The sequence below is a fragment of the Tiliqua scincoides genome, chromosome 8, assembly GCF_035046505.1.
Source record: "Tiliqua scincoides isolate rTilSci1 chromosome 8, rTilSci1.hap2, whole genome shotgun sequence".
In the NCBI taxonomy this organism is placed as follows: domain Eukaryota; kingdom Metazoa; phylum Chordata; class Lepidosauria; order Squamata; family Scincidae; genus Tiliqua; species Tiliqua scincoides.
This window is the reverse complement of record NC_089828.1, coordinates 15696246-15707025: the sequence shown is the minus strand read 5'-3', so window position 1 is coordinate 15707025 and position 10780 is coordinate 15696246. Positions and strand designations below refer to the sequence as shown.

At 42.7% G+C, this 10780-nt stretch overlaps 1 protein-coding gene across 4 annotated transcripts in view; it reads right to left on the bottom strand.

Moving 5' to 3' along the window:
* Positions 1-1842: 1842 nt before the first annotated feature.
* MYO9A (myosin IXA) overlaps positions 1843-10780 on the bottom strand; it is a 163181-nt gene continuing 154243 nt past the window's right edge. For 3 of the 4 annotated variants that reach the window (XM_066634984.1, XM_066634981.1, XM_066634982.1), the window contains 3 exons: positions 8955-9157; positions 8129-8271; positions 1843-5938 (listed from right to left, as the gene is read on the bottom strand). In XM_066634984.1, coding sequence (XP_066491081.1) covers positions 5460-5938; positions 8129-8271; positions 8955-9157 — 825 coding nt within the window. In that variant the 3' untranslated portion in view covers positions 1843-5459. Of the gene's footprint in view, positions 5939-8128; positions 8272-8954; positions 9158-10617; positions 10688-10780 lie in introns of those variants that run through there. The other variant, XM_066634983.1, reaches the window with a different exon arrangement.

Genomic DNA, 10780 nt, shown 5'->3' with positions numbered 1-10780 from the left:
GTTAGTGGATACTTGCTGTCTGGGGATAAGCAGTTCCTCTGGGCTGCTGCCCCTTTAAATCTAAATTAGGATAAGAGCATCTGACAAGGATAGAGACTGTACCTTTAACCATGTTCAGTAGATATAGCTCCAGTTTTGTCTACTTTCAGTCCTGCCTTCATTTCCCCTCTAGCCGAGTATGTATTCCAAACACTTGTGCAACGTTAAAGACACTAGAATCAGCACATAGAAACCTCCATTTATACATAGGCTTCCACTTAAATTGATCTCATGCTCACTAGTGCAGAAAGAATCACTACTTGACCTTTTAATCACTTCATTGAAAGAGTGAAATAAGTTTACACACTTCCTTTTTAATCCCCTTCAGGCTGCTCTTAGTCATTTTTGAGTTTATAATTGGTGCTTGTAACTTGCAAAGGGCCAGTATCTAGATACGTGTCTGAATGCAGAATTCCTTCTCAGCCTGTTGCTTTTAGGGCTTTTTTTGGTGGCGATGGGAAGGCAACCCACAGTTCTTCTCCCCAAGATAGTGGTTACTGGTCTCATCACTGTTCTGAGGAAGTCCCAAGACCTCCCTTCTCTGAAATTGTCCTGAAATGATTCCCATCTAAACTTTAGAAAAAGCAAAAATAGGAAAATCCATCTTTTTTCAAGTGGATGAGAAAATTCTAGACATCCTTCAATCCTAACTAATCCTGCCATTAAAGATTGAGTATGATGATTATAGAAAATGAGAAGCAAGTCCGGAGAAGTGCTTAGATCTCCACTTAGAGGCAATGGAAAATTTAAAGAGGCAACTTGGGGTCACCACCACCTGTGTCCGGCCAACCTCACAGACTTGCTGCAAGGATAAAATGAGATATACAGTATTAGTGGATAGTGACCTGAGTTCCAGAGAGAAAGGGACAATCCTGCCTGCATAAAGAGAATGTGTTACTCCATCTTTTCTTTTCTTTCCTGTAGCCTGGAACTCTTCCAAACAGTAATGTATATTTAATTGCTTCTGCATTTGGAAAATGAAAAAATACAAAATAACTCCAGGACTTATTGATAAAAGCCTACTAACAAGGAACACACACACACAAGGATAGACATATATCAAGTCTAAACTTACAATTTAGACTTGGTATAGAGATGTTTGAAAATGGTGTTATTTGCTTTACTCAGAAGCCCAATGTGTTCAGTAAGACTTAGGCTGTAATCCTATCTAACCAGAAAAACACACACCTCCATTGATTAAGTTTGCATTTTACCTCAAATGCCAACAGTTGTGGAAGATCTTCTGGTGCATTTTTGCTTGGCCATCATTTGCATAGCAGCATTTGAAACATGGAAGTTTGAATAGGCAACAGAGTTATATGACAGGCTGTCATAATTGAAAACTCAAATTGCCTCACATGTGGTATTACAACTAACCCCACTTTGTTGCTCTAAGCAAATCGAGATGTTTCAATGTCTCACACCCGGTGATCACAATTCAGATGGGAAAAGCTAGCACATTAGGGAGAAAGGATTCAGATCTGCATCTGATAATCTTTTAATTTTCATTTTAAAAAACAGGGAATTTTACTTTTTCTCTTCACAAGGAAGCATTAAAATTGTGATCCTTCTTTTACCTGAAGTGGAAAAGTCTCAGAGGCACCCCACCACATATGTGCTTCTGCTGACTCCTCCACCAGTCCTAATACCTCCCCCTGCAAAAGAACTGAAACTTTCACGCTAGCCTGTTCAGCACTTAGCAGTTTTCCACCCCACCCCAGTCCCCCAAATACCCAAAAGCCTTTCTCCAGATGGGTGGCGATGACCACTACCAAGTATGGAACACATCTGCCACTATCACTCTTTTCATTGCTTTGTTCTTTAATAAGCTAGGGGTTATTTGTTCATAAAGTTGTTTTTATACAGCCATATAGTATTATATTTACGAAATATTACACAAATTGCACTTTAATTATGACGGCCTTGTTCCAGAAAAGGGAAAAAACCAACAATAAAAAAATTAAAGAGAAAAACTTCCAGACACGAAATTACAATGTGCCAAGTGACGGCGTAACTGCACGCCAACCGAGCTTGGTGAGCAAAATAAAGCATTTTCCTTTATAGAATTCTTCTTTTAACAGGTAAAATTTATAGAGTATGACACAGGACAATATATCCTTTTACAATACATAGTCTGCTTTTAAAATTTACACTCAGTATACTTATAAATTACTTTTAAAAATTTCCATTAAAAATAATTATATGCAGCCAATGTCCTTCCTAGTGGTGAGTACATTCACAATACCATGAGCGGAAAAGGTTCAAGACCCCAATGGATACAGGGATGGGGCAGGGTAGGGCTAAAATGGGGATCTGGAAGACAGGCAGCAGGCAGAAATATGGACGAGGAATGAAACTTGAGGCTCTTCTTCCTGTTGCCTGTGTTCAACAATAGAGTCCATCCAAAGGGTATTGATGTCACCCCCCACTCCACCCCACCCCACCCCGTCCTGCCCTGGAAACCAATGCTGACTGGACGGCCTTGCATTGGAAGAAAGAGAACTTATCTTGGAGTGTATGCAAAGTCTTCCAGCACAGAAATGGGCTGAGGACTTCTTTCAGAGGCTCAAGAGGCAAGTTTCCAAAGATAGTGTCTTTGTGCACATGCAAAGCACTGCTAAAACAAATGTGCACCTAGTGTGCACATGTGAAATGTACTGACTGTATCATGAGGTTTGTGGAGGGGGTATAGCTAAGACTGCAATTCACTGCTACTGCAGAAGTGAGAAGAGGTTGAACTTTCTGGCTCCAAGTAAAACAGGTCATGGAAGTTTAGACTGGATCCATAATTTTCCTCAGCATTATCAGCAACTTACCACTCTCTACAGTGAATTTCCTTCCCTCTCTATCAGAGGTGCAACATATCCTGCACCTAGTTAGACACATCTCCTCAGCCAAGACTACAGAAGAAAATAAGGTGGTTCATCAGAGACCATCCAGATGCACATTAGGTTGGTATGAGTGCAGCTGTGATGCTGAGCAGGGGAGGGGGGATGGGCAGGGCAGAGCATGGTTCCAAGCACTACTTCTTGACATTGTAAATGAATGGCAGCAGAATTTGAACTGTCAGGGTCTGAAAAGTTCTTAGATGCACTTTTGAGAACAAAAGGGCAAGCTGAAAAATTCCCTCTTGAAAGTGACATTAAATCTTTAGATACCCCCACAGGAGAAGTCACCGTTGAGCAGAGAAAGACCTCAAAGCCTCTGCAAAGATAGCGAACTCAGTGATCCTCACAAAGCAAGAAGCCACATAGTGTATCCACATGGGCAGGGCCTCAACTGAAGACTCCTGAGATACAGGTTCATGGTTTGAAAAGGGAGAATGCAGTTGGGGACTCCTCTATTGGCAGCTAAACAGTGTATGTGACTTAAACCAAGCACCATCCAAAATCATTAAAGGAATAGCTTGAATTCTAGGCCTCTTAACAGTGATGTCTCCAATTATAATTAAGGGATGACACTGTTTAAAGTGTTTTAAAGGTACACTTGCTTGGTGACCAAAAACAGCTACTGATCTCCTGACTGGATTTAAGATTACTTTTGACCCACAAAGCTAGACTGACCATGGCTGAGCACACTTAGATCTCCTGGTTTGAAAACTACATTCCAGTTGCATCTTTCATACCTCATTGACAATGTGAAAGTCTTTTGGGCCCCTAGTAGAACTTGAAGGGATTGGTCATGTATGCCGAAGCAGTTTTAAACAGCTAACTTGCCATTTATTGTCATCTCCCTTAGACTGAAAATCAGACATATGTTAGGACCTGCTTGCCATTTAAGCAAACTAAAGATGGAAACTGGTTGCAATGGACAAAGTGCCCAGATTTTATGTATACTATTGCTCATGGTATCAATATTTAATGTTTTCAACAAGTGTGGTTTTTAAAAATTGCAGCTATATTATGTTGGAGGCACAAAGAAAGATGGACCAGCAATGGTTCTATCAGATGCTTGAAAAAAATAGGTTTTCCCAAAGGGCCTTCTTTCTTTAGATACATACCTTACTGCCAAGGTCAAAAAGAAGGGACTCTTTCTTCCTGTGCATATGCATGCACACACACGGGGGGAGGGCAATGTAATCACAATGGTGCACTCCTGGATGGTCCAAACTCAATATACTGGCAGAATTACCCAATGAGACACTGGTGTGAAAAAAACAATGACCACCATTGTTCTATATTGCAAAAGCCTTGGATCTAATTCTAATATTCCATCCCCCTCCCCTCCCTTTACCTTCCTGGCTTAAATGTCCCACACTGTGGGAAAAAGAAAGTAAAAAAACATAAAAACTTTTATTTACATTGAACTTCAGTAACCATAATACTAATGAAGAGCTTCAAGTAGTCTCTGATTTTGTTTTTGCCTTTGCTTAATACTGATGTTCAGAGAGAAAAGTGATGTCAAACAACATTTTAAATACATTGATTTTGACTGTAGCCTCTCTCATTGCTTCTCCATATATTTGCATTTTGCTGGAGTAAGGCGATTTGAGAGAGAATGCAACGGTTTCCTGTTGGTCACGGTCTGCCCGTGGAGCCTTTTGCTCAGGTTAGCAGCACGGAGTGTCTGGGGTGCAGTCAGAAAAAGTCAACGGTTAACTCCTAACATTTCTTTTGCCTTTTGGAATCCTGTCCTGTGCCTTCAGGACAATTGTCACCATTATGGCTACTAAACATTCGGCACAAATATTTGGCTTTGACCTACCCAGAATCAAACTTGCATTGGTTGTTCTGACATTGTCAACAAAAGAACTTAAAAAAAAATCCCAGGCAAATAACTTTTTCCCCCACAACAGGTTGGTACCTGGTGGTTGTCTGAGAAGTGCTTGAATGGAACATGGGTATTTTTCTATCAACTGAGCACTGTGGAGTGCATTATAAATAGTTCAGAACAAAGGGCTCAGCCTCCTCCTTGCTGTGGTTCCTTCTAAGAAGGTTCATGCTTATAATCCCAGTGCAAAAACCCAACCCCAATGTTAGCAGCTTTGATGAACAGGATCTGGAGCAGCTTCCTGAACTCCAACTGTCCCACTGGTGTTCTTAGCTGGCTGGCACAGTCTTTCTCATAAAGATGGAACTCGGGACTGATAGAAAGATGCAAACATGGCTCACTGGTCAGTCTTCTCCCAACTTCACTCGTTTTGCTACAAATTCCCAGCTGGTCACACCACAAAGGTTGCAAGTTCCAAAGTCAAGGGCAACTAAGGCCACAGCGTAAACTTCCTCCAAGAGTTCTTGAGTGTTAGCTTCCTCTCAGCAGCACTGGCAATGCAACACTGGGGATCCCAATTAATGAGTGAGGTTAAAGCTGACTTGGGTGACTGGCAGTTCTACAATGGAGATGGTGGCAACAGCAGGTGGTGCTGAAGTGGAGGGAAGATGCTGAAGATGCATTTTTATGCCTGGCTGTCACTCACTGGTTCACACCATGAACTCATTACTTCCAAGCAGCACCATTTGCTGGGGACTGTTGTAATCAGCAGCATCAGGGTGTCTCTTCCGGGCTGTCCCAGCAGCCCCCTCTGGGAGTTCTTTGGTTTTGGGGGGAGAGTTTTTCACATTCTTCAGTTTTTGCTTGCCCTTCTCGGGATTGAAAGTCCCTCTGGTGGTGAACTGTGGCCTGTCATCTAGACCTTTAACATGCCCTGGAGACCGTTCGAGTGCTGTGGCACCTCCAGAGGGAACTGCCCGATAGAAAGGGGATTTGGAGTATATTTGGAATCGTTTCCTAGTTACATGAGGTAAGCAGGAGGAAGAAGAGGAGGGAGACAGAGATGGAGAGGAAAAGGAGGAGTCCACAGAATCCACAGATTCTTGTTGCTTCTTCAGATGCTTCCGGGACCTGCTGGTGGCAGACTCTGCCTTGACGGATCTCAGGGTGCCGAGCGCTGAACTTTTCTCTGGCAGGGAAGAGAAACAAGAAACTGAGCAACTGATGACACAACACAGAGAGAGAGAGAGAGAGAGAGATGGGAAGCTGACATTATGATGACCATGCTGTGAAGGGATGCATCTGGAATGAAGTGTTTTATGAGTTGCTTGTACAATTACTGTAAAAATTCATTTGTAATAAAAAGGGTTTAATATAGCCTGCCTATTTGAACCACCTTGAGTCTGTAAGACTCTCACATATTTTGAGAGTCAGTGAGAAAAAAGCAGTATATAAATACTGTTTTATTATTATTATCTGGGAAAAAGAAAGAGGCAAATGGGGTTAAAATGAAAAACAAAGTTTCCTTTTTCACACCAAGAAGCCTAACCATCTGGACTATTACGTATTCACTACACTGCCTGTTTCAAACTAAATGACCCAGAGATACCCTCAAGATACCCCAGAACCAGGGGACATCCACTAAAATTGAGTGTTGGGAGAGTGAGGACAAACAAAAGAAAACATTTCATTACTCAGCATGTGGTTGGTCTGTGGAAGGGTAGTGGTAGTGGTAATGGCACAGGAGGTGGTAATGGCATCTGCCCTAGATGCCTTTAAAAGGGGATTGGACAAGTTTCTGGAGGAAAAATCCATTATGGGTTACAAGCCACGATGTGTATGTGCAACCTCCTCATTTTAGAAATGGGCTATGTCAGATGCAAGGGAGGGCACCAGGATGCAGGTCTCTTGTTATATGCTGTGCTCCCTGGGGCATTTGGTGGGCCACTGTGAGATACAGGAAGCTGGACTAGATGAGCCTATGGCCTGATCCAGCGGGGCTGTTCTTATGTTCTCTCTCAATGCCTATTTTCAACATACATGCAGCCAAGTCAGCAGCCCAGGTCCATAAGTGGTGTGCCTTGAACCCATTTTCACTCAAGACGCCTTCAATTGATACTTCTTTCATGGCAAACAGAGATATCGGACAAAGAAAATTATTCCACTGCTTGTTTTCCCTTGGGCCAGGCACTCCTTCAGAAGGTGGGTGTCTCTAGCATTCTTCAGAGGTATTCCTTTGTGAGACCCCTGAAGGATTCAATGACCACAGATGCCAGTCGAATGGGTTTGGGAATGCACTCAGCTCCCTCACTGGCAAGAGCTTCAGATAATCTGCATGACTCTTAAGGAGTTCTAGTTCAGCCTTAAAGGACATCATGTGTTGATCATAACAGACAATACTGCCAAGTTACATGTAAGCATACGTTGATGGGGGAAAGGGAACAAGGAAAAATAGGCAGGAGTATTTTTCATTGCTTTCTCTGCAGGAGGGGCCATGATAGAAACAGCCAATAGAAGCCAATCTTCCTGCTCATCCATTTGGAGATGCAGAAAACTTCAGATAGGAAAGCTGAGCAATAAGGTTTACCCTCATTTAAGAGGGCACTGTTAGGGAGTTCCCCATACTGAATTTGAGCCCATTTATTGGTAAGATGAAATAATTACTGGGTAGTTACTGACTAGTGACTGATAATAGCTTATTCTTGGTTAACTACTGAGGTGGCAGAATAATAAGGCCCACTGAAGTTCCATTCCTGGAGCAAAGCAGGAATGGAACTGGAAAGGGTAGTTCCTCCTGCAGCCTTTAATTATATCTAAATTTGCATGGCCCTGTCTAATTGGAGCATGCTGGAGGAGTAACCTGTCTAAGGATACCTTCCTTAACTGAAAGAATTTGGTAGTTCTCTTGGCGGCTACCAGCTAGCGAACACCAACATGGTTTCACACAAAAAGACAGGAAAAATTGTGGCTCCTACAAAAACATAGTAGCCTCCACTGATTGCAGGCATTTTACCACCAATGCTCCAGAACAACGCAATATCTAGAGAATTGTAGGAAAACAAGATGGCAGCCACCAGCAGTCTGGTCCGAAAGGCACATGACGAGAAGGAAGAAAAAAGACAAATTACTGCTGAAAGATAGGATTCTCAGTGCCAACCCGAGACTCAAGATTTGGTAGGCTGCATTGGAGTAAGCATGTGCAATCATATTAAATTACTCACATGAGGGCTGATGAATATCACTTCCTCCAAACTGCTTGGTTTTTCACAGGCCCAAACACCATTGTGTAACTTGCACATAAACACCACACAACGATAACTACTTTACAGTATTATATGCTTCCGGACAAAGCCCTTTTCCCACTGAGAGTTTAGCTCACCTGAACTGTGTGAGATGGCTCCTTCAGAATCAACAGTCAAGTTTTCAGAGCTGTCTGCAGTGCCAATGGAGGCCTCGGACTCCAGAGTCTCATCATCAGAGGCTCGTGGCTCCAGTGCCAGCATCTCAAAAGTTAACTCTTCCCTAGGGGGGAAAAACACAAAATAAATTGGAACAAACAGAAGGAGAGATGGCCAGCAGCATGGGCAGGAAGTAATCTAGGTCAGTGGTTCTCAAACTTTTAGCACTGGGACCCACTTTTTAGAATGAGAATCTGTCAGGACCCAACAGAAGTGATGTCACAACCAGAAGTGACATCATCAAGTAGGAAAATTTTGAACAATCCTAGGCTGCAATCCTACCCACACTTACCCAGGAATAAGTCCCATTTACTATCATTGTTAAAAAAAAATATATAGCAGCCTGTTAAAAATACAGGTCTGTAACATTTCCCCAAATGCAGTCACATACCACGGGACCCACCTGAACAACTGGCTCATGACCCACCTGGTGGTCCCGACCCATAGTCTGAGAAACACTGATCTAGGTCACTAAGAACACACTCACAGTTCAACAAGGAACAAAATTCTCTAGCAAATGCAAAATTCTCTAGCAAATCTTAACTAAAGGGCACAGAATTGGATTTTGCAGTTGAAGGACCAAAAAGATTCTGGCCTCTTCTACGAAGGGTCAAGTCAACAGGTGGCCGATTGCAAGACCTGCTTCCAAACTGAATCAAGAACCCAGCTCAGTATTTGAAGCTTGCATTTCCTGAACTGTAGCGACTCAAGCACCCTCTCCTCCTCTCACTATCCATCCAGACTCACTTTTCTTTCTGTAGGTTCTCAATCTGCTCGGTCAGGACTCTCTCCTCCTGCTGCATGGCTACTTGCTGCTGTTCTGTGACATCCACCTCCATGGCTTCCTCGCTGCTCAGCGCCTCTTCCGGAACATCCGATACAGAGGGTAGCCGGCCTGCAGCTGGTGATGTAGGGCTTGGGAAGGTTCCTCGCCGTATGCGCCCTTTACCCTGCAGGCACAGCAATGCTAATAAGGAGCACAGCCTTTGGACAAACTTTAGGCTAGAACAAGAAATCGCATCCCCACTATGGTATGCCATACAATGAACAAACAATTTCCGTAGGTGACTGGCAGAGACAGACAGGAAACATATACAAACTCAAGGACATAAGAATAAGTTTGGGGTCCTCCAAAATCTCCCTAAACTGCAGATGTAGAAGCAGCATCCTCCATGTGGAAAAGTGACTGAAACATGTCCCTATTCCTTCATATCACTCAGTTCCTAGATGTCATTAAATGTGTACTTCTACAGATCCGCATTTTAATAGAGGCACCTTAGTCTCTCTTTGCACTGGTACCACTGTAAGTGACCTATCTGGATGACTACACACCAAGATCTGCCTTGAATATATCCTAAGCTAACCATTCCTGTGTTACCACAGTCAACTATGCAATTCACAAATTTGTCTAATTGTATTTCAATGTTCAGCTTCAGGGATTACATTTCTCTCAACAGGAAGCAAGAGAGCGTGGGGCAAGTCTGGCTACAAAACGGGCACCTGTCCAATTAAGTTCCACAACCAAGATAGGCAACTTGAGGGCAATTCCTTTTTGAGGCAAAGCCATGGGAAACTACTCCCTTTGGTGGGGCAAAGAAATACTTAAACGTGGATCAGGCAGCTCCAGACTCGCATGGTCTGTGTGATCATGCCCGATTTAATTCCAATTTCGGATGAACACACACAGATTGTCAGGTGAAGAGCACAAGCTGATTTTGCTAGCTTTTTTATATTAGAGCTGCTTTGGGTGCCAAGTGGTTGAAAAATGGGGTACAAAATGAACAAACAATAATAAAATAAACAACTCACACATCCCTTTAAAAATCCCCAACCTAAGTTACCCCAAATAGGAATTTCTGCTTTGCAGTTACGTAGCACTTTTAAAATTTCTTCCCGACTGAATGCTGCCTTTTTATTCATGCAATCTGTCATGGTGTCCTCAAGTATTCGGTTAAAAATTACTTCTCCACTGGCTGCCTCCAGTACTGTTCCCTTTCTTCAGTGTCTACCTGCTTAATGGAAAAATGGGACTGTGTGACCCAGGTAAAACAGCTTTCTACAAAGTTGAGGCTCAACAGGACTTATTTCAAAGACAGAATGCAGGATGTAATTGTGCAACGATGGAAATCAGGTTGCTCTTGGGCACCAGCTCACAACCTTTGGGTAGGTGGCACCAACTTCCTTACAACTTGAGAGAAATGCCTCATTCCTTCTTAGCTTTAAAAATTGGGTGAAGACCATATAAAGAGTTGCTTATTAACAAAATTTGCTGCTACTTCCTGCATTAGCAAGATACTGGGAAAACCACCCTCCTTCGTGTGCCTCTTTGGCAGGGTCTTCAAAACTTTCCTGTTTAGTTTTTTTCAACATTCAAACAAGAGAAATGCTGAGATTTGTTTTGCTGGAAAGTAGCAGTTGTGGGAAAGAGCTCTTCACAAGGATCAACCTTTGTTGTGTTCAAAGTGATTGTTGTTTATGATCTACAAACAGGAGAAAGGACAAAAGCAAGTAAGAAAGAAGAGAAAATGGGAAAAGGGAAGGGTTAGTAGAGAAAAGACAGAAGGGGGAAAGAA